At 33.2% G+C, this 21,532-nt stretch overlaps 1 protein-coding gene across 8 annotated transcripts in view; it reads left to right on the forward strand.

Annotated features, from left to right (window-relative positions):
- Window positions 1–1,822: 1,822 nt before the first annotated feature.
- The window catches only part of LOC134268414 (solute carrier organic anion transporter family member 4A1-like), a 44,853-nt gene continuing 25,143 nt past the window's right edge, over window positions 1,823–21,532 (forward strand). Inside the window, exons 1-5 of one of the 8 annotated variants that reach the window (XM_062750667.1) lie at window positions 1,823–1,892; window positions 2,036–2,121; window positions 9,821–9,885; window positions 17,418–17,487; window positions 20,786–21,028. In XM_062750667.1, coding sequence (XP_062606651.1) covers window positions 20,786–21,028 — 243 coding nt within the window. In that variant the 5' untranslated portion in view covers window positions 1,823–1,892; window positions 2,036–2,121; window positions 9,821–9,885; window positions 17,418–17,487. Of the gene's footprint in view, window positions 1,893–2,035; window positions 2,122–2,208; window positions 2,665–9,390; window positions 9,485–9,744; window positions 9,886–11,847; window positions 11,871–12,925; window positions 12,948–13,041; window positions 13,139–14,314; window positions 14,465–17,417; window positions 17,488–20,785; window positions 21,029–21,532 lie in introns of those variants that run through there. The other 7 variants (XM_062750668.1, XM_062750666.1, XM_062750664.1 and 4 more) reach the window with 7 other exon arrangements.

Consider the following 21,532-nt stretch of genomic DNA (forward strand, 5'->3'; position numbering starts at 1 on the left):
CCACCTATAACCTGGAATTTCGATATTATTTTCTTCTTTTAGATGTGTTTCACTAACGGCAATTACATCATAACTTAGTGCACAAATAATTTGGTTTCTAAGTTCACCGTTTTCTTTTGTCCAACCACAGACATTTAAATGACCTAATTTAAGACTGTCAATAGGCCGGGAAAGTCCCTACAGGTGGTCCTCGCGATCTTGATCATGAAAGTCGGGTGAGTTGTTTTGTTGTGTGTTTTGAGTTTTTTTCACGATTCTTCCATTGGAAGTTATGCGAAATTGGTTGCCGTTTGGAATCTGATTCAGGATAGTTTTTGCGTTAAGCTCTATCAATCTCTCTGTGTGTGATTTTGAGGATCTAAGAAAGACCGATTTATATGCTTCAACATTTTGTAGATCCCGTTTCTTTCGTAGAATTTCTATTTTCTCGTCAACTGAGCGGAAACTAATTTTGACTAGACCGGGTCTGCCGAAACCTCTGCTCTTTAGCCGTGCCGCCGCAACTACTTTGACAGAATCACTTAGGTGACTAATAATATCATTAGCAATCTCGAAAATATTCTCATCCTCACACTGCCTAACGTTATTTGCAATTATCGTGAGCTCGGGATCAAAAAGCGTGTTCGCCTGACTTTTCTTGTTTGTACCGCTTGCCAATTCTTGTTCGTATTCAGGTCGTTCTAGATTCTCAACCTTTTGCATTCTTTCAATGAGTGCGTCAACCGACCGTGACAGCGAATCGATTTGTCCCTGATGTCTGCCAAGTTCAAGGTCAAAATCTGATTTCATTGCTTTGAATTTTTCGTCAATGCTTGCCATGAACTCGTTACGAAATTTATCTAATTTGCTATCAAACGACGACCTTAGTTCTTTTTGACCTTTCTGAAGGCTGCTTACCGCGTCTGCTATAACAGTCATCTGATCAATTATTTTCGTTTCAAAATCTTTGACATTCGATTCATCCTTTCCATCCGCCATTTTGATCATTTTGCTGGGGGGCTTCTCGGTTTGCCCGTCTGACGAAAGCCTACGCCTCTCCCTTTCCCATATTTCTGCCATTTTCTCTTTCATAAACCATAAATAGCACAATGTTTGTCAAGAAACTCAAATTATACTCACAATACAAATGTTTTTCTGCTTAAAAACTTCAGGGCTAAAAACCCTGCCTGTCCATCTTAACGCATGCGCTCAATCATATAATAGCATTATAACTTTATATTACTTATAATAGCATTTCACACGAAAATATATTAAAAATCTTATTATTGAAACTTCAAATTTTTATTAGTAATTATTAATGAAATTAAAATTTGTGAAAGTGCAAGGATGTGTCAATCAAACCCGTCCAAAATTTTGAAGTTTCAATAACTTTTAGAGGAAATAAGATTTTAATATATTTTCATGTGAAATGTTATTGCAATATATAAGTCATTATATTATAAAGAAATTTTGAGAAAATATCAACTTCAAATCTGTGTCCATGCACCTAACTTTAAGGTTGATCAGATTAGTAAGGGAAAGAAAAGAACAAACAATAATAATAATAAAGGTATTCATTTAATGTTTTACATATAATCTTTAGAAATTACAATTTATATTTAGGTTTTAAAGTGCATTACCAGTCTCATATATTTCCACATGATACAAATGTAACATTTTTTAGGAATGTTTGCTTTAAATTGTAACTACACCAGCTTTTACTCTATGCCCATCATGAAGCTTCACATGAAACCTTCTTATCAGAATTGAAAAGATAAAAAAAAAAATAGAGAAGAAAGAAAATTGTCCTCATTTCATCTTGCAGGCACTGTAGACAACTGTTGTGGAATACCTACATTGATACTGTATGTGTTATAACTCAGGAGACTTGGTGATAAAACACATCTTGTTAGGTAATTAATTTAACTACTTCAGAACTCTTAATGCCATTCCATGTAAATTGTCTATGCGTGAGAGTTTCTTTCTGGTCATTATGCAATTTTTCTGAAAACTTAATATACCTGTAGTTGTGCATTTTTCAATCTATTTTCTGCAGTACACCAGAAGAACATACTCCAAGCAGTTTGATCAAGAACCTGCAGCTATAAACCAAAGAATCAGGTGTTCCTGACTAGGATGCAGGTATTTAATGATCAATTTGTCTTGATTTGAGAATAATTGAGAATAATATTGTTGTTGGATCTCTCTTTGTATTTGTTTGGCTTTTACTGTGTTTGTATTAAGTGCAGTCTGCTAGGTTTGTTCCATTGTACAATGTATACTATCGGTAACAAAAATCTGCAGGTGCTGGAGCGAAGTGGTACATATTTGAGTGCTTGCCCTTTTCAAGAGGCTTATGATACTTATCTCTCTTTCAATTTTTTTTTTAATTTGGTGTTCTTAAATTTATTTGAATGAATTGAAATCAATTTGTTTTTTACTTTTAAAATTCACCCTTTTCACCTCCATATAGCCTGTGGACAAAAGTAATATGCCTGATGTGTTCTCTGATTTTCCTCTGTGCTTGGCAATTTGGAGAGATTTCTAGTATCAGTTGTCATCTGTTAGAGTAATTATACTGGAGTTGCATTGCTCACAGAAGCCTGGAAAATTTCTCTGGTGTACAGTGTCATAAGTTTTGCAGAGTTGCCAGTGGACATTTTTGCTCAATTTCTTGGTGTGCCTGTAAGTATTTCTTTTTAAAATATTGTGCATCATTAAAGTAATGCTAAAAAGAATGGCATTTCCTTGTGTGCTGCCTGAAAGTGAAATGCGAGACATTAAGAGTATTCTACAGGGAAAATTAATAATTAAGTGAAATAATGAAAGATATGACATGCTTTTGTTTATTCAATGTTGCAGAATTGTTTGAATATGATAATCAGTGTTCTATATTTGTAATTATATGAGCAAAAAATGTACAAGCATGAATACTTTAAAACCATTAATTCAATGGAGATGTTCCGTGGATGATATGGGCCCCTTAATGAGTTTAGTCACCCCTGCTGGTATTGAGATGGGAAGCTCTTGGTGATATATGCAGATTTGGGGTTCCAGGTCTCCCAATGTTAAAACAATCAGTTTCAACTGCATGGAGTCATCTAAGGACATAGATAGACAAGGTAGTTCTCTCTATAGTGACTTAGCAATGCTAAATTAAGACAAGTAAATGACATAATTTAAAAGATTTTATAAATTAAAAAAGTGCATGGTGTTATATTTGAAGATTATACAGTGATTCACAAAGTCATTATTTTCTAGACAGTCTTGTAGTAGGAAGCTATCTTTTCTGATTATTGATCCAGGAAGAATTATGCAGCTATGGCATCAATTTAAGACAGAAGTGACAATTTGGTTATTTCATACAGTAGCTAGGATAGCATCGGGAAAGAAGAGCAGGAGAGTTTATAAGTAAAAATGAATATGCAATAAAAAGACGGGTACCTGTAAAGTGCGAAACGAAATAGAAACGAAACGAAACGAACTGAAACGAAACGAAATCTGCCGAAACGAAACGAAATCTACCGAAACGAAACGAAACCTACCGAAACGAAACGAAATCAAGATGAAACGAAACGAAATCAAAACGAAACCTAACGAAACAAACCTTTCAGAATGATTATATGGTCTATTTTTACTTCATATGAAATTTATATAGTTCAAGCACCACAGGCAATTGTTTCGCTTCAAGTTCCTACATAGGCGTTGGAAGGAAATTGAAAGTGGAGGGGGGGGGCTTAACCAACAAAAAAGATAAACCCAGTTTTCAATGCCTATGTAATATATATCTTTGCAAGATAGTGGGGATTGAGGCTAACCCCCCCCCCTCCCCGCCGCTTCTGACACCTATGTCATATTTTGTTAATATCTTACTGAATAATTTACCTACTTAAAAGTGACATCGTTCGCTTAGAGAGACTTTTTACTTGTCAGTTAAATCGTTTAAGACGTCTATGGTCGAGCCTCTTTATTGTCAACCACTCCTTTCCTCCTCCAAATTTACCTCGATAAAAATAGGACCGTATGTACGTGTAGAAAGGATACACAAGATTTCTGTTGGAGTTACATGTATAATCTGATTGAACAAAAAACCAGACACCTTGGAATGGAATACTAAATACTCTAAGTCTCTGGTTTATCCTATGTTTTAGGACATTCGCAATACAACAGTACAGTGACTTTATTTCGACCCGTACATAAACGAGCCTTTACATGTATAACACATCAATGTTGATAGATATGTTGAATCTAGATAAATAAGGACTGAAAATAAGAGTAAGATATAAAAATTAGAAATTAATGCACATATTGAAACTATACATGCATAGTACGCTCGTGTATATTTGCAGCTTGCAAACATGTAAATGCATCATTAGACTGAGAAGGGAGCATAATTTATCGCTAATTAAATTTTATATTAACAAGTGCTTGAAGTATATGAATTTTATTTGAAGTAAAAAAAAAAGTCCACATGCAGTTACACATTTATAATTATATACATGTACCTTGATTTACGAAAAAAAAAAAACAAAAAAAAAACATTTTGATAGTTTTGTTAGCTCTACTGGTCAGAGACCAGAAGAGCTTATGCGATAGTAATGCGTCCGTCGTCCGTCCGTCTGTCTGTCCGTCTGTCTGTCTGTCTGTCTGTAAACAATTTTTCAAAATGCTACTCCTCCTACAGTTTTGGTCTGATTTCAATATAACTTGGCACACAAGTAGACTACACTAAGATACATAATTCTATGCATCGGTTTTTGATTTCGATGAACGGTGTTGCCGTGGTTACTAAAAATAGAAATTTCTGTGAAATTCTTTCAAAATGCTACTCCTCCTACAGTTTTGGTCTGATTTCAATATAACTTGGCACAAATGAAGACTACACTAAGATACATAATTCTGTGCACCGGTTTTTGATTTCGATGAACGGTGTTGCTGTGGTTACTGAAAATAGAAATTTCTTTGAAATTCTTTCAAAATGCTACTCCTCCTACAGTTTTGGTCCAATTTCAATATTACTTGGCTCACAAGTAGACTACACTAAAATATATAATTCTGTGCATCGGTTTTTGATTTCGATGAACGGTGTTGCCGTGGTTACTAAAAATAGAAATTTCTTTGAAATTCTTTCAAAATGCTACTCCTCCTACAGATTTGGTCCGATTTCAGTATAACTTGGCACACAAGTAGACTACACTAAGATACATAATTCTGTGCATCGGTTTTTGATTTCGATAAACGGTGTTGCCGTGGTTACTAAAAATAGAAATTTCTGTGAAATTCTTTCAAAATGCTACTCCTCCTACAGTTTTGGTCCAATTTCATTATAACTTGGCACACAAGTAGACTACACTAAGATACATAATTCTGTGCATCGGTTTTTGATTTCGATGAACGGTGTTGCCTTGGTTACTAAAAATAGAAATTTCTTTGAAATTCTTTCAAAATGCTACTCCTCCTACAGATTTGGTCCGATTTCAGTATAACTTGGCACACAAGTAGACTACACTAAGATACATAATTCTGTGCATCGGTTTTTGATTTCGATAAACGGTGTTGCCGTGGTTAGTAAAAATAGAAATTTCTGTGAAATTCTTTCAAAATGCTACTCCTCCTACAGTTTTGGTCTGATTTTGATATAACTTGGCATACAAGTAGACTACACTGAGATAATAATTCTGTGCATCGGTTTTTGATTTCAATGAACGGTGTTGCCATGGTTACTAAAAATAGAAATTTCTGTGAAATTCTTTCAAAATGCTACTCCTCCTGCAGTTTTGGTCTGATTTCAGTATAACTTGGCACACAAGTAGACTATACTAAGATACATAATTCTGTGCATTGGTTTTTATTTTGATGAGTGGCAAGGATCATTTTTCTATTTATTGCTGATTTAAAGTCTCAAGTCCCAACTGCTACTTTTCTCTTCCTTTGTTTTAAGTATAAACCAGTAGAGCTACAGTCTCGACAGAGACTTCTGGTTTCGTTTCGTTTCGGCAGGTTTCGTTGTGATTTCGTTTCGTTTCGTCTTGATTTCGTTTCGTTTCGGTAGGTTTCGTTTCGTTTCGGTAGATTTCGTTTCGTTTCGGCAGATTTCGTTTCGTTTCAGTTCGTTTCGTTTCGTTTCGTTTCTATTTCGTTTCGCACTTTACAGGTACCCTAAAAAGACGAAATGATAAAAAGTGAGCTAGGTCATAAAGTATTAGCCTCTTGCATCGGGGATTGAAAATACAATTGTTTGTTAATTTTCTTCTTTTTGATCAATAATTTATTTCTCTGAATCTAGTGGTCTACAATACATTTCTGCAAAAAAATCCTTATCAACATGCACATATATGGATTTACATTTTGGTATTTTGCTGATGTCCTTTGCAAGACCCTATAACACCTAATGAAGTTTTGTCATATTCACATTCACTGAGTAATTAATTTAATTGAAATGTTCTTGGCAGCCAAAGGCAGTTCTGATTAAATTTTCTCTGGAAAAAAGTACAGAAGCAAATTAAATCATATGTTGACAGTTCTCTGAAGACTATCTGTGACAAGTAATTAAAACAAAATCTGAGAACAAATGAGGAGGCAGGGGCCGCAAGGTACAAACTAGGTGTTTAATTATGACTAGACCACGATGTAGAAGACATTATTGAAACAAGAAATGAACTCTAACGACGATGAGCTAGGACTATAGGGAGGCTAATTCTAGGTGTTGGTGGTAACTTTCAGACATGAAAATTTAATGCAATGTGGGGTGACTGTAATCTGGGCATCCTGATCTGAACACTTTAACATTCTTTTTTCCCCCTAAATTAGTTGTGTCTTTCTTTTTTTGCCCCAGTGTCGACTACATCTGCGCCTCACGTAATAGAGATTTGGTCCGATTTCAGTCAATCAATAGATGACTAAGGAGCAGATGGAGGGTTGTTGAACTTTTTCCTGTCATCAAATTTAGGAAAGAAGTCTGATATCAGTGATATGTTCAGTAAACACTTTGATTCTTTATTTCCAGTGTTCATTTTTCTGGAAAATTATAGTAGATAGTTGAACTGCTTTGTAAAAGTTTCAAATTGCTTAAATAAACTTTTTTGTGAATATTTGAAGGTCATCTGTTCAGACGTTTGACAATTAATGTCATGAATAGCATTTTTCTCCTCTCTGCATTCAGGATGAAAATGAAATGAGGGATTTCAGTATTTGTCTATTTTTTGGAATCAAGCAAAGTGTAAATGGACAGACTTCTGAAGTAGGACAGGATCTTGTATTTCTGAGACCATCTGGAGTCGGAGAATACTTGAAGGGATTGACCCATTAATGGGAAGAGTCTGCATGTCTTAATTATCTTTGATGCCTGCTTATCTAGAAATCATCAGCTACAAGGAGATAATCCCAGAAACTGAATTAAGAGTGGGGGACTTGTGTTAGAGGACAGAGGTACTTCAATTCCTTCCCAAGGTCAGCTTTTCTGAAGTTATGTGAATTAAGGGGACTTCAAAGGGATTTTCCCAAACTTTGTGTTGCATAAGGTAATTTAATGTCAAAAGATTCTTTATGAAAAAAAAAGTCGAAAAGAACATGCACTATTGACTTCTAAGTAAAAAAGAGTCACCTGTAGTTCATTAAAAGAAGCCAGTACTAAGTTATGTGTTGTTTAATTTCAGTTGTCTCATTTTTGTTTCCGTATATTGCAGTGTTAAAATAGTTAAGAGAGATGAATTATATTTGCTAAACTGATTCTATAATGAATACCATTTAATGGCATTTATGCCAACACAAAGTCATATTTTTGCTTTCCTAGAGTTTATTTTTGTTTAAGAAGATTATGCAAGTCAAGTCTGAAGTGAAAAAACAGAAAACTGAAATATGTGTCTTTGTTGTTGATTTCACAGCAACATCCTGTTGTTTTCTTTCCATTACAAATTTAGACAGAGTGGACACAGGTTTTGACAGAATGATAAACGAGGAGTAGGGGGCACTTCACAGGGGTATGCAGGTACCATCAGTCAGGGACAGGGGGTCCTCTTGTGTACCATATTATTTCAAGTGATGTTAAAGTTTTTTAGGTTACTTTATTTTTTTTTCTTGAAATGGATGTTGAGAAACAAACACATGCATTTTGCGTGAAAGTGTTTAAAAGGTAAATTTGTTTTTTGTCAGAAAAATGTAAACTATTCTGAAAAAGCTGTAAATTACTAAGAATAATTAAATTGATTTTTTTTCAAATTTCTGAGTATTATTTTTGAGGTAATGAAAATGAGCCAAGTTTAATTACCAATTAATCAAATTGAATATATGGGTAGCTAGGGTATAAGTGCTAATGGGATATTTGTAAAAATTATTTCCATTCTTCAAAGTTGACATTTTTCAAATGGGATTTGGTTGTCACAACATGTTATTCAGCAAACCAGAAAGAGAATGGCAAGTACTAAGGCCTAAAATAAAAATTTGTTTGTTTGCAGTTGCCTACTGAAAAAAAATGCCTGACCCAAACTTTTTCCAGCCATTTTGTTCATGTTGTTATATTATTATTTTTTTTTTTAATTTTCAGGATATTAAAACTGTTTCACTTTTAGTTTTTATCAATTTGTCAGTGGTTTATACAAGAGTGAAGATTATAACTCTTCTTTAGAAGTCCATTGAAAAGCTCTTAATTGTTACCTAACAAATATCTATAATTAAAAAAAAGAATGCCTTCCTACCTATCCACTCAAAATGTTATAGGTTGACAACTGCAAACAAAGAATCTTTTAAGCTTGGCCTAATATTCAATTAAATACAGTACTGAGAGTAAAATTTTTACTGAACTAAGAGAACAAGTGGTTGGGACTTCCAGTTTATTAGCATATCCTAATCCATGGTCTTCAGATATTAGTGTCAGATATACTGAAGTTTACTTTATTCCAGGCCTCATTTAAAAAAAAAAAAACTAAATGAGGAAGTTGATTTTAAAATCAATAACTTAATTCAGTTGAATATAAATATTTGATGAGATCAATGCTAGGGAATAGAAATTAATTGCCAAAACATTGCTCACATTGTAACGACAATTTTTTACATTTAAGGGTCTGTTTTCTAAATGGAGAAAAACAAGAACAAAAAAAATCTACTTTATTCCGTTAAGGAAACTGCAAGTGCATGTCGTCAGTATTAAATCTATGATGTCATTGTCGGCATTTCAAGCTCAATATGGTATTTAAAATCCTATCTATTTTTGAGGAGTTGCAGCTTGGTCTTTATTCAGTGACATTCTCTGTGTATCAATGCAAATACAACATTGTGTTTGACTCTCTAACATAATACTCTATTTGGCTAGACAACTAAATGGAGCAGTATAGTAAATGCTTGCATTTCTGCTAGTGTCCTTTTGAGGTCAGTTCTTCATTGAAGACATATTATGATTTATGTGTACGTCGACTGCTCAGTATCATAAATTCCGTGACCAGATGATCCCTCATTTGTAAGTGGCTCTGATGATTTGTACGACATTGCTGCCTCTTACCTTGTCCTGCAGGTATTATATTTGTTACCTTTGCCTACCTGTGTGTAGGGTATTAAGTGTTTAACACTTCATGCTACTGAGATGATAGGTATCGGGTGTAGAAGTATTAGTTTCTTCTTTTTTTCCTGAATGACAGAGATCATTTTTGTCTGTGTATTGTTCAGGTGGGTGCAGTGACTGTTAAAATGTTTCTATATCATTATCATTATTTAAATGCCTAGTGATTGTGGACAATGCTTCTAGTGGAGAATGTGATTCTTCATACTAGTGATAATTGGTCAGTAACAACATACTCTGCCTTCAGCAGTTATAATCAATATATACGACTGTGGAAATTGTTTTTTGTAGGTAAAACAGATGAAAATATAAAAAATTCTACACAGGTTTTTATGCAGTATTCCATTCCAAATGAGGTAAGTGGATTTACAATGTTCATTGAATTTATATCCTGAGTATGCAACACAATACCATAGAATGAGTAGTATAAAAGCTAAGATAGATTTTAGTTTTGACTGCTAATTCAATGCTGTTCAGAAAATGCTTTACATGAATTTAGAATTCATTTTATTAATGTTTAATTCAATATTAACTTTCCCCTGAACTTGTCAAGTACTTGATTTAATATTGCTTCCTTTGGATTCTTATTTAAAAATCAGTTATTCAGTTGCCATCATGAAAACCGCTAAACAAATTTACATTTCTGTTAGGATAGGGTTAACAAGTAAAGAAAAAAAATGTAACAAAAGAATAACAAATGCAAGTATTCTAGGATATTTCAGTATTTTTGCTGGAAATTTGTCTTGTTTCAGCAAAACTGACTGGAAAGGGCATGTTTTACTTAACTTTGAACTCATTTTTTTCAATTTCCTTGGGTAAAGGTGTTATACAAGCTGTAGGGACAGTCATTTTTTTAGAGATTAAAAAGAAATTGTGAGCTGAATGATAGCTCTTGAATCAATTCTTTGCAATAATTGGTAACTTTATGTTTATAAATTTGATAATTTAGGTACATGAAAGTTAAGATAAATATTTACAAAACATGCCAATATAATAAATATTGACCATACATGGTGTAAAGTTTTCATACCATGATTTCAATAACAAATTACACGCCCCTCGGCCAGAAAAAAGGTGAGTTGCGAGTTTAAAATGTACACCAGTGCATTAAAGCATCATAAAAACAGGACACTTACAATTTTATTCTAGTTCTCTATTCAGCTGTTGCTTTGTCCACTGGGCAGTAAATACCAACTGTAGGTAAAAAATGAAATTTTGGCTTATTTTCAAGTTCTTTATTTAATGTCAGTTTAGCTGTGTCAGAAAATTTTAAATATCTGTGAAATATAGTCCAAGTCTTTTTGAAATATAGAATAATGTATCAAATTCTAAATGTTGTTGATCAAATTAAAGAAAATCTTTCTACTGAAGTTTTGATGGTTTTTTGAAATTCAAAACTTATACAATTCTCTGGGTTCATTAACAGAGATGCTGGTAGATAAATGACAAAAGTAATGTATAATTTAACAAATTATATATGAGGGAAACTTTACCCCAAGAATGTATTATTTCAATATAAAGTTTAAAGGTCCATCTTTAATCTTAATGGATGGGAATGGGTGTGCTAAGCTATACTTAGTAGGACAAGACTATGTTTAGAAAGCTACCAATAAAGGGAATTACCCTGGTATGACAAAGCCTGATGGATGCACAAGCAAGTTAGGATGTCATAAAAAGGTGTCGTATTTCTTTTCATGTTAACACATCAGAGGTTGTTAATGTGGCATAAATCACATCAGCGCTACTGAAAAAAAAAACAGGTTTCTTTAAATTTATTCAACTTTTTTCCAGCAGAAATGTTAATTCATTCTTTCATTCTAAGTCTGAAAAAAATTTCTCAATCATAAAAAGATGGGAGTGATTCTATTATCATCAATTTTTTCCCTCATCATGCTCATTTTTACAAAGTTGAAAGGTTTGAAAAGTTGTGCTTTATGAATGATGAACCATGAGTGATAATCTATGACTAGACTTGAGAATCTAAGGAGATAATTACATGAATGAAAACGACAGGACCAATCAGGGGACTAATTTCACCTGTCACACAAAAAACTGGTTTGTGGTAGGCACCTTATTGAGAGATCTTTTAAATGGCTGGCAATCAGAGATGATTATATTTCTTTTGAATGCCTTTGTCTTTTTTATGACTGAATTGTGATGAATGCTATCGGAGAATTTATCAAACCTGTTTATCGCACACACATTCAGAGAGCTTGGGGAATAGGCTTAAACAACAGTATTAATTCCGTAACTGGTATGCCCACACTCAAAAACAATACCTTTTCAAAAGTAAAGTCAACTGGTTGTTGAAAATTTGGATGAAGTTGTTATACAGGGTTCGGTAAGACATTTTTGGTTTCTGACTGATCTTGATATCGTTATGTTTTAAACAGTACATATGTGATTGAAGATGATGATAAATGAGGTAGTTTTACTTGTATTCTCAACAAGAGTGGAATAAATTATGGATTTATGGGAAAAAAAATATTGAAAATATTGTAAACGTCTTGCTCATAGGAATGTGGAGGTGCAGAACATTAAGAATGATTTACATACATAAGGTGATTCTGTACAATGTTGTAATGTAAAAATCTGACAGGTAACACTATCTATGAATGATTGATTAAAACACTGCGACTGAGGTGTGCCATATTCTTCCCCTAAGTTTTACTAGTTTGACATTAAGGTACTTTGACAGTGCAGACAGGTTATATCTAAGACATGCACTGAAGAAACTATGTAAGATGTCACTCAAAAACTAACAAGCTTTTCCTCATAGCAGAACTCTTATGACTGGCTGACACTAAAAAGAGAATTGTGTTTACTTCAGAAAATCTTCACGTTGTCAGGATTTTTCTGTACCTGAGTACCTTTTGGCTGACTGATGTGGTATAACATTTTATTGTAATTTTTGTTTTTTGAAGATCCTCAAATTATCTTGAATTGATCAGTGATTTTTCCTCTTTATCTCGCTTAAAGAATTTTCATTGTACTCCATGGTGGAAAACTTCCAAGTCTCTCTCTCTCTCTGTCTCTTTCTCTCTCTCTCTCTCTTTATAAATATATTATATAATATTATAAATGTTCTTACATGAGGGAGAAAGAAATACCAAGGATGACAAGTTAAAAAAAAAGGTCATCTTTCCAATTAGATGTAGTACCTTAGAACAAGATTGACAACACAGACAGAAATGGCTGGAAGATTCAATCTTTTCAAAATTTCATTTTAAATTTCAGCTATGCAAACTTAAACTCTCAAGTACCCAGCATTTGTTGGATCTTATTTGCGGTCCCACCCCACTGTGTATCTTTTATAATCTCTGCAGTGTTGTCTGGAGAATAAAACCCAAGGTCCAAGGTTTTCATGTGGCGTGTGGTATTGAGAAATTTCTTAGGTGCATTGTTGTACGTGAACCAGGTGAGATAAATGCGAGTCTGGTGTGTGTGTCGTGTTACTTTGGCTGGGGGGTAGACAGTTACAAAGTTAATGATAAAGATTTACTCATTATATTCTGTGCTGAAGATTACAGGGTGACTACACGATTAAAGTTGATGATTTTTTCTGGTCATTGGAGAGTTTTCTTAAAGGCATCATTTTTGCTCATTAAGGTATGAAATGACAATTTTATTGACTTCTTTAAATATGGGTCTGAATCAACAGGAAGTGTTTAATTAACAGGGATTTTACAAAAAGTTAATACTCTGAAGTTACAATAAAAAAGAAGCATATTTTGTACAAATTTGTAATATTATAAAAGAAATTTCTAATGTTTTGAATGTACCCTTGCATAAAATTTCATTTTCTCTATGATTGAACATTAGTGAGTTACCAAATACCTACCCATTTTATTATGTTGAGAGCATTTGCTATCTTTGCTCACTCTCCCTAAATAACATAAATTTTACAAGATTTTACTGGCTAAAAATAATAATAAATTTGCTAGTGTCCAAATAGTAATTTAAAGGTGTTTTATTATACAGAAGCAATCATGTAACAATCTGGATAAAAACCAAAAATTCAGAGATGAAATGTAAGGGAGATAGTTTGACAATTATTTCACGATAGGCAAAATGCACAAACACAACATCAGGGTAGAGGCTGTCAGGAAAAGAAAAGCAAGTTTATATTATTCTAGGTATACCAGTAATAAAGAGAACTCAAAAAAATTCTTTTATTATTATGTAGCAGAATGGCTCAGTAGAACATTTTAATCTCCGGAAAAAGAGTAACTAATTGCTCATTGATCGTTATTTAGTAGATCAGTGCAAAAAATGCAGCTTTGATATCTATTATAGATTAGTTTCCTTTTTCTCACAGAGTGGTACAGATTTGGCAACAATTAAGGAATTAATTGCCCAATTAAGAAACACTTTTAGCAATGCCAGGTATGCCTTTTCTCCAGCAGGATCTGTCATAGACTGGGTTGAAGCTCTGCCGCACTCATTCTTTGTGAATTAACATAACTTTGTAAGATATTTTTAACTCTCCGTTTTCTTTTGTGCTATCACAGGATTTGATTTTTTTGCACTCTCTATCAATTCTACATCTTGCATTAATGATCACCTTGCCACACACTGAGAGTATAAAATAAAAACAGCAGAATTTAATTACATTAATCTAATCAAGGCTTGTTTTAAAAAAAAAAGTGCTAATGGAATTCCTTATTAACGTGGAATTTTTTTTATATGAAAGTTAACATGGAATGTCTGGTTAGTAATGCGCGTCATCCAAAATTCCATGACAGTTAACCCTTGTATGTTATGTCTCATCCAATGTATTTTCAGCCTTATATCAGCTGTTTTTGTTGGACTCGGGATGTGGTCATGTTGTTTGCTTTCACTGCGTAAATCATTACAAATAAACAAGTGTTACTGATGTGAGCCAATCATGGAATTATACTTATGGTCTCGTGTATTTAATCTCTCTTGCAACAGGTATTTAGATATTCCTATAATTGTATTAATGTGAAAGTCAACCTGACAATATTTTTTAATGAATTTATGGACTCTAATCGGATTTGACCTATTGTGTATTGATACATGGTCATTAAATAAACACAATAGATAAACTGTTTACTGACTTTTCAGTGCTTACATATTAAGTTAATTCAATCACTGGAAAATCATTGAAAAAATAACCAAAAGAATCCATTCAAAAGACTAGGTACTATAAGTGAAGTTACCCCATCTCCTCAACTTCTTTGGTGAGTACCTTGTAAATGAAGATGACCTTGTCTCTCTGTCTAGCTGGATTTTTTTTTAAATTTAAGATCTGAGAGGGATTTAAACTGAAATTGTTCCAAGTATTAGGGGATGCATACTTAATTAACTATTAGGGAGATATACTGAGAAATTGTTATCCATGATTCATAGGTAATATTACTTTAGCAAACATAAGCTAACAGTAGCCATTGAATTACAATCATTTTTAAGAGGTCAAGAAATTCTTTTAACTTAAATGAACAAATATGCATTATAATGTGTATGAAATGGTTTTTCTAAATTTTCTTTTTTATGCCCACATAATCTTAGATTTAGGGGTGTATTGTTTTGCCCTGTCCGTTTGTCTGTCTGTTTATCTGCATTAACTTTAACCTTGCTCATAACTTTTGACTAGCTGGGGCTATGGCTTTCATATTTCACAGGTGCATTCATTGTGACAAGACCTTTCTTTGAGTACTACCACATTTGACCTTTTGACCTTGGTGTTTGACACACCTTTACACATAAATACCAAATTTTTACTTTGGCCTAACTTTTGAACAGTTGATCCTAAGACTTTCATACTTCACATATGCAATTTTTGTGAAAAGACCTTTCATTGAATACCAACAACTTTGACCCTTTGACCTTGACCTTGGAGTTTGACCTACTTTTAAAAAGCTTTTACCTTGGCCATAACTTTAGAACAGTTAGGGCTAGGACTTTCATAGTTCACATATATAATCCTTTTGACAAGTCCTTTCTTTTAAAACCAACAACTTTGACCCTTTGACCTTGACCATGGAGTTTGACCTAACTTTAAAATACTTTAACCTTGGTCATAACTATGAACAGATGGTGCTTATTAATTGGGCTTTTTGAAATCTGTATTTCTTGTGAGAAGGCCTTACTTTGGGTACCAACATATTTGATTTGCATTTGAGAAGTTCAACCTTCACTGTGTTGTCGTACAGGGGCATCAGTGTTTCACAAACACATCTTGTTTTTTTTTTTTTGCAACAAAAATTTGTTTCAGGGGGTATTTGTCCCATTAGGACCGCCAATAGATCTATTTTGAGACATTTTTTCCTACGTAATACTCTGTATTTCCAAGTACTACAGACTGATAAAATCTTACTCAATGCTGACAGTATTAGTCTATATGTATAATTACACCATTGTACAGTTACATAAGAATTATGAATTATGATGCAAACAAAGAATAAAAACTCTTGAAATGTATACTTGTAAAATGTATCTGAATAAGTAGTACCTGGTACCACTGGTAATTGCCTTACTTCCTTCAGTAAGAACATGTATAATCTATCAAATTAAGGAAAATGTGGTGTTATTTAATTTTTTTTCAAATGTCATATCATATATTGCATCATTTAAATAAGATCAAGCACACTTTATGATTTCTTGGAGCATGCTTAATGCCATCTTTTTTTTTTTTTTTTTGCATATTTTTTTTATCTTGTGAAATTAACCTACTTTTGAAATATAAAGATCAGATGTAGGAAGGCTATGTTCTTGGCCTTCATTATACATCATTTTCATCGTCTTATCAAATTTTGCAAGAGAGACAACTCTGTAAAGTCTATTAGTAATACAGTTTTAACAAATTACTATAAGAATGCCCACCCTTTTCTATTTAAAATATAGATATATTTGCAAAAGCACATTTAATTTACTCTGGTACTACAATACATGTATGTGATATGTAATCTTTTTATTCATGCACATAATGTCATGTATATGTCTAACTTGAAACTCGGGGAATTATTTGGTTTTTTCTCCGGTTCATAAATATTTTGGATATTCTAGACTTGCATTTAAAATAAGTGTAATATTGATTTAGTTTCTATAGATTGACCCTTTCTTCACATGCATACAGATGCTGGTATGTCACTAATATTACCCAAAAATTTTTATTACATTTGTATTTCAATGATAATTTTCAAGAAAAATAATGCATTAAAATTTCCCTTGCCTAATCTTTCAAGATGGGCAATGCATGCAAATTGGAGAGCATTAACCTATAGATCTAAGTTTGGTTAAATCAGAATTTATTAATCTCACCAAGATATCCCATGCAAAACCTTTGATCTTAAGAATCTTTAATCTACAAGACTAACTCCCTTGAGTTTTTACATTGGACAAATTCCTAAAATTATGATTGGCATTTTTGATTGCCATTTTAATTTGAAGGCTGAATAAACAAACCAAGCACTTTGGCCAAGTTCCATCTTCCAAGAAAAAAGATAAATGAATTGGAGACTTTGTAATAGTCAGTTCAGAGTCGGATACTGTTGTCAGGCAGGCATCAAGTCAGCATCAACTGGGATCTGATGAATGAGACAAAACTCTAGTTACAGTTCACACCTGATTACTTCTCCATCACAAGCTAAAACTTTCTGTGATATATGGAGAAAGATATTGAGAGATGGAGAGAAAGACTCAAAGTATATTCCATAGATCTTATACAATGACATAAAAAAGGGGGCTAAAAAACTGCTTCTTATTCTGTTATCAGTTTTACCGTTTCTTGTATTTCTAATTTATCAGAACAGTTCTGAATTAAGTCTTTACTCTGGATGTAGGTCAGTGTATCTTGCATCTTCAAGATAAAACTGTCCTGGTTAATTTAAACAAATTATTTCATCTGTGATTGCATCTTTTTCAGATGGTGATCAAAGAATGCCATTGAAAAGATAAAAAACCTTGCAGCAACCTAACTGACCTCAATCATTAAGGTAATTAGCATATGCCCTTACCAATACAAGATTTACCATAAATTAAGGTTTAAAAAAATATTTACTTAAGAATCAGGAAAAAGTGAAGGGTGAGCATAGGAAAGAGATATAACATTGGCTGTGAAACTGGCATGCCTGTGTACCTGTTGTTATAGGGAGAGATTAGGAGGTAATTAGAGGGTACAGAAATATTGTTGAAGCTGTCGTGGAGGAGACTGGGTTCTTTTTGGCACCGTGTAATTCATGGACTGGAGTCTTGGAGTGGAGTTATGGAGTGGAGTTTGGAGTGGAGTTTGGAGTCAATTTTTGGAGTCTGAGATTTTCTTTAAACATAATTATGCAGATTTTTTTTCAGAAATGGCATTTGTATGATTGTCTTTAATATTCTAAAATAATCTATTGGCAAGATAAACCTCTAATTTAATAAATATTTGGTACATTTGTAAAAACATTGTAAGTATGTTGAACATCATTATTGAACTAATAACCACCTAAATCAAAATTAATTGATAACTTCCTACAACTATTAACCTAAATAAAACTGATTGGTAATGTGGTCAAAGACCTAATAATTCTAACAAACCGTTGTAATTTAAAATATCTAAGAACAACAAAATCAGCTAGGGGTCATGTCACTACATGTAAAAAATAAGTCAATTAAAGCAACGTAATATTTTTTCAATTTAATATACCCCTCTTAGAAACCAGGAGTGTATGTAGTAATGGGTTGTCTGTCCGTCCATCTGTCTGTACCTCAGTCCGTCTGTTACGCTTTGTTGTACCCTCAGAGAATCTTTATTATATAATGCCATTGTGCACTTCCTATTTTACTTTTTGATCCGGCACATATTTTGGGTTTCCCATTGCAAAACATGGAGACTGCCATTATATTCATATGTGAGGCAGGGGTATCATTTATGTCTGGAATAAACAAAAAAAAATGAAAAGAGGGTGCGGTGTGTTCTGCTTAAATGATTTTTGATGGTTGTAAGGCACTTGCATCTTTATGCAATACTCTCAGAATGTTTAGGGTATTATTTTATAAGAACTACATAAAAACAATAGAGGTTATTATGTATGTGTACAAATTTGCAAAAATCAAACAACCTTGTAACAGTTTACTAATCTACATATACAGCTGTGTGGTCCAAATCCTGTGAAAGTTTCAACAGACATAACAGAGATGTGACAGAAAGATATAATTTAGATTAAGGGTTTTTATCACCTTCCAATTATGCACTGAAAGCAATAGGGTTCATAATTGATATAACAGTTAAATTTAATTAAACAGGATATACTGTCACTGTTTTAGGTAACATACCAGTAATAATTAATAATGAAAGATCTTTCAGTTACATAATCTCAAAGAATTGTTATTCTAAGTGTTACATAATTATGTTTAAAGAAAATCTCAGACTCCAAAAATTGACTCCAAACTCCGCTCCAAACTCCACTCCATAACTCCACATACTTACAATGTATATACAAATGTACCAAATATTTATTAAATTAGAAGTTTATCTTGCCAATAGATTATTTTAGAATATTAAAGACAATCATACAAATGCCATTTCTGAAAAAAAATTCTGCATAATTATGCTTAAAGAAAATCTCAGACTCCAAAAATTGACTCCAAACTCCATTCCAAACTCCACTCCATAACTCCACTCCAAGACTCCAGTCCATGAATTACACGGTGCCGTTCTTTTTAGCCCTGTAATAGAGATGTATTAACTTCTGTGGAGTTTGGCACTTTGTGGTCGAGGAGAGCAGTGAGAGGGGGCTTTGTTGATGTCACTGTCATACAGGGTGGCTGTTTATAGTTTCTGTAGGATTTTTTCTGTTCTGAAAGAGGCAGAGAGAGTAAAGAAGTCTAGGCATAAACAGCAAGTGTGCATATCTGCAATTCAGTATAATCAGCAAAATTTTATGGTATTTTTTTCTAATTTGAATTTGCTGATAAAAAATTTTATAAAAAATAAAATTTTCCATTGTCGTTAACAGTAACTTTTAATATTTTCGTCTTTTTCTTAAGAATTTCAGCACAAATTGCCACTATGCATCCTTGGATGAAGGGGATTTAAGTTTGTTCAATTGAAGGGAATCTTTCATATGGAGATAATTAAAGTGAAACCTGTCTTATCTGGTTTGCAAAAGGAGACAAACTTTGTGTCGGAATAGACAAGGTATCGAATTGCACTGTGAGTGTAAAAACTTATTGAAAATTATAAAATTGGAAAGAAACCTTATATCAGATTTCACAGTGTTTTGGATTGTACAGGTGTTGGATAAGACAGTTTTCACTGTAATGAAGAATGTCATATTTTTAAAAAAAAATTCCCCTTGTGAATAAGCTAAGGAGGCATCAATAACCTTTAGTAGAAACAATTTTCTTCCGAATCAATGTAATTTGTCATCAATTTATTTTTTGGAAAAATTCAACTAATATCATTATTGGCTTATAAATAACACATTACAGTTTATTTTCAGACAGTTAATTTCTTCTTATGTCCGCAAATGACAAGTGGTTTTGTGTAACACAAATTGATGGCTTTAGTTGTTTATTAAGCTTATTTATCATCAATAAGGTTTTTCCTGTTATTGCTGCAGCCAGATAATAGCTCAGTCTTCTCTCCATATGGTCTGGTATTTTTTCTGCTGAATCAGCATTGTCCAGGAATGGATTTTTATCCTCTCTGTCGAGTTCAGAGTCTTGCTAGATCTTGGTAACCTTCCCAAACTCCTTACAAATCTATACTGATGCAATTTCTCTTTGCACTGCAAGCTAAGCACTTTAGTGACTGATGAAAGAGGAAATGGCTGTAACAATCCCATTGAATACATCCTAATGCAAGGTCATCTTGATTTGATATTCTATTTCTTATACCTTGTAAACCAGAAATATTTGCTTAACTGGTTAACAATGTCTTCTCTTTTGTATTTAATAATAAAATTTGTAACTAAATTAATTGAAATAACTTTAAGTAACTTCAGTTCATAGTCTAATTTAGCATATTCACTATGTTCTCTTTATAATCTTTTTCTCTGAAAGTACATGTTTTCTTAACATTTGGACTTAATGAAAGCAATGTCATTGGTCAATTGGTTGCTTAATGACTTTATTTGTCTGTAAAACAACTTTAACCTGATCAGTGTTTAAGTCTCTTCTAAGTGCACAATATTGATCAGTCTTGTAACCGCATTTTGATTTTTTCTTCCTATAGAGTTAAGGAGGGCAGATTAGGAGCAATAAATCAGTGGTTATGGTTTGATATTTCTGTCACACTATTGATTGTAGATGACGAGAGAGGAGAAGTCACACCTGAGTGACTCTACACAGTATTCTTACATGCCTAATGCCTCCAACGTAAACACACCAGACGAGAAGGTCTACTTAAGTCCCTTTAACAATATGGAGCCTGGGTCAGGCGAGACGGAGGAGGAAGCCTGTGGGTGGCTGGGGTGCCGCCACGCGGCCCTAAGGAGGTTCCGACACCCCACCTGGGTCTTGGTGTTTCTGTGCTGGGCTGGGGCTATACAGGTGAGTTAATTACAGGTATTATAAGGTGTGATGTGACTTTACAAATATTATTAGATGTATGTGTGAATAAAGGATATATTTTTCAAATCAGAATGGAAATAGGAGGGGAAGGTTGTAGTTTGTTATTTTGTCATCTGTATTGGACAGGTGTTAGTAAATGGGGGAGTACAGACAGCGTAATTAGTTTCTTGAGGGGGAAAGAGGAGGAGATGCTTAACATATTGCTCCCACCTTAACAGAAAGGAGTAATTTGTTTTGAAATGGGGTATGGAAGTGGTTTAGGTTGATTAACTAGAAAATAAAAATTAAAGTTTTCATAATGTACAGGTATAAGATTATGCAACAGGTGTTAAATGTCAACTCATGTAGAAAAAAAGGAATGGTTTAGTTGTGATCAGCATAAGAATTAATCACAATGCTTTTTTTAAAAACATTATATTAAAGGCAAAGTAAATTTTATTACGCCTTATGTAGACCTATAGAGCTTATGTTGAAAACTCAGGT

This window comes from Saccostrea cucullata, unplaced genomic scaffold, assembly GCF_032062105.1.
Source record: "Saccostrea cucullata isolate Sc308-1 unplaced genomic scaffold, CSIRO_AGI_Scuc_v1 ctg481, whole genome shotgun sequence".
Lineage (NCBI taxonomy): Eukaryota > Metazoa > Mollusca > Bivalvia > Ostreida > Ostreidae > Saccostrea > Saccostrea cuccullata.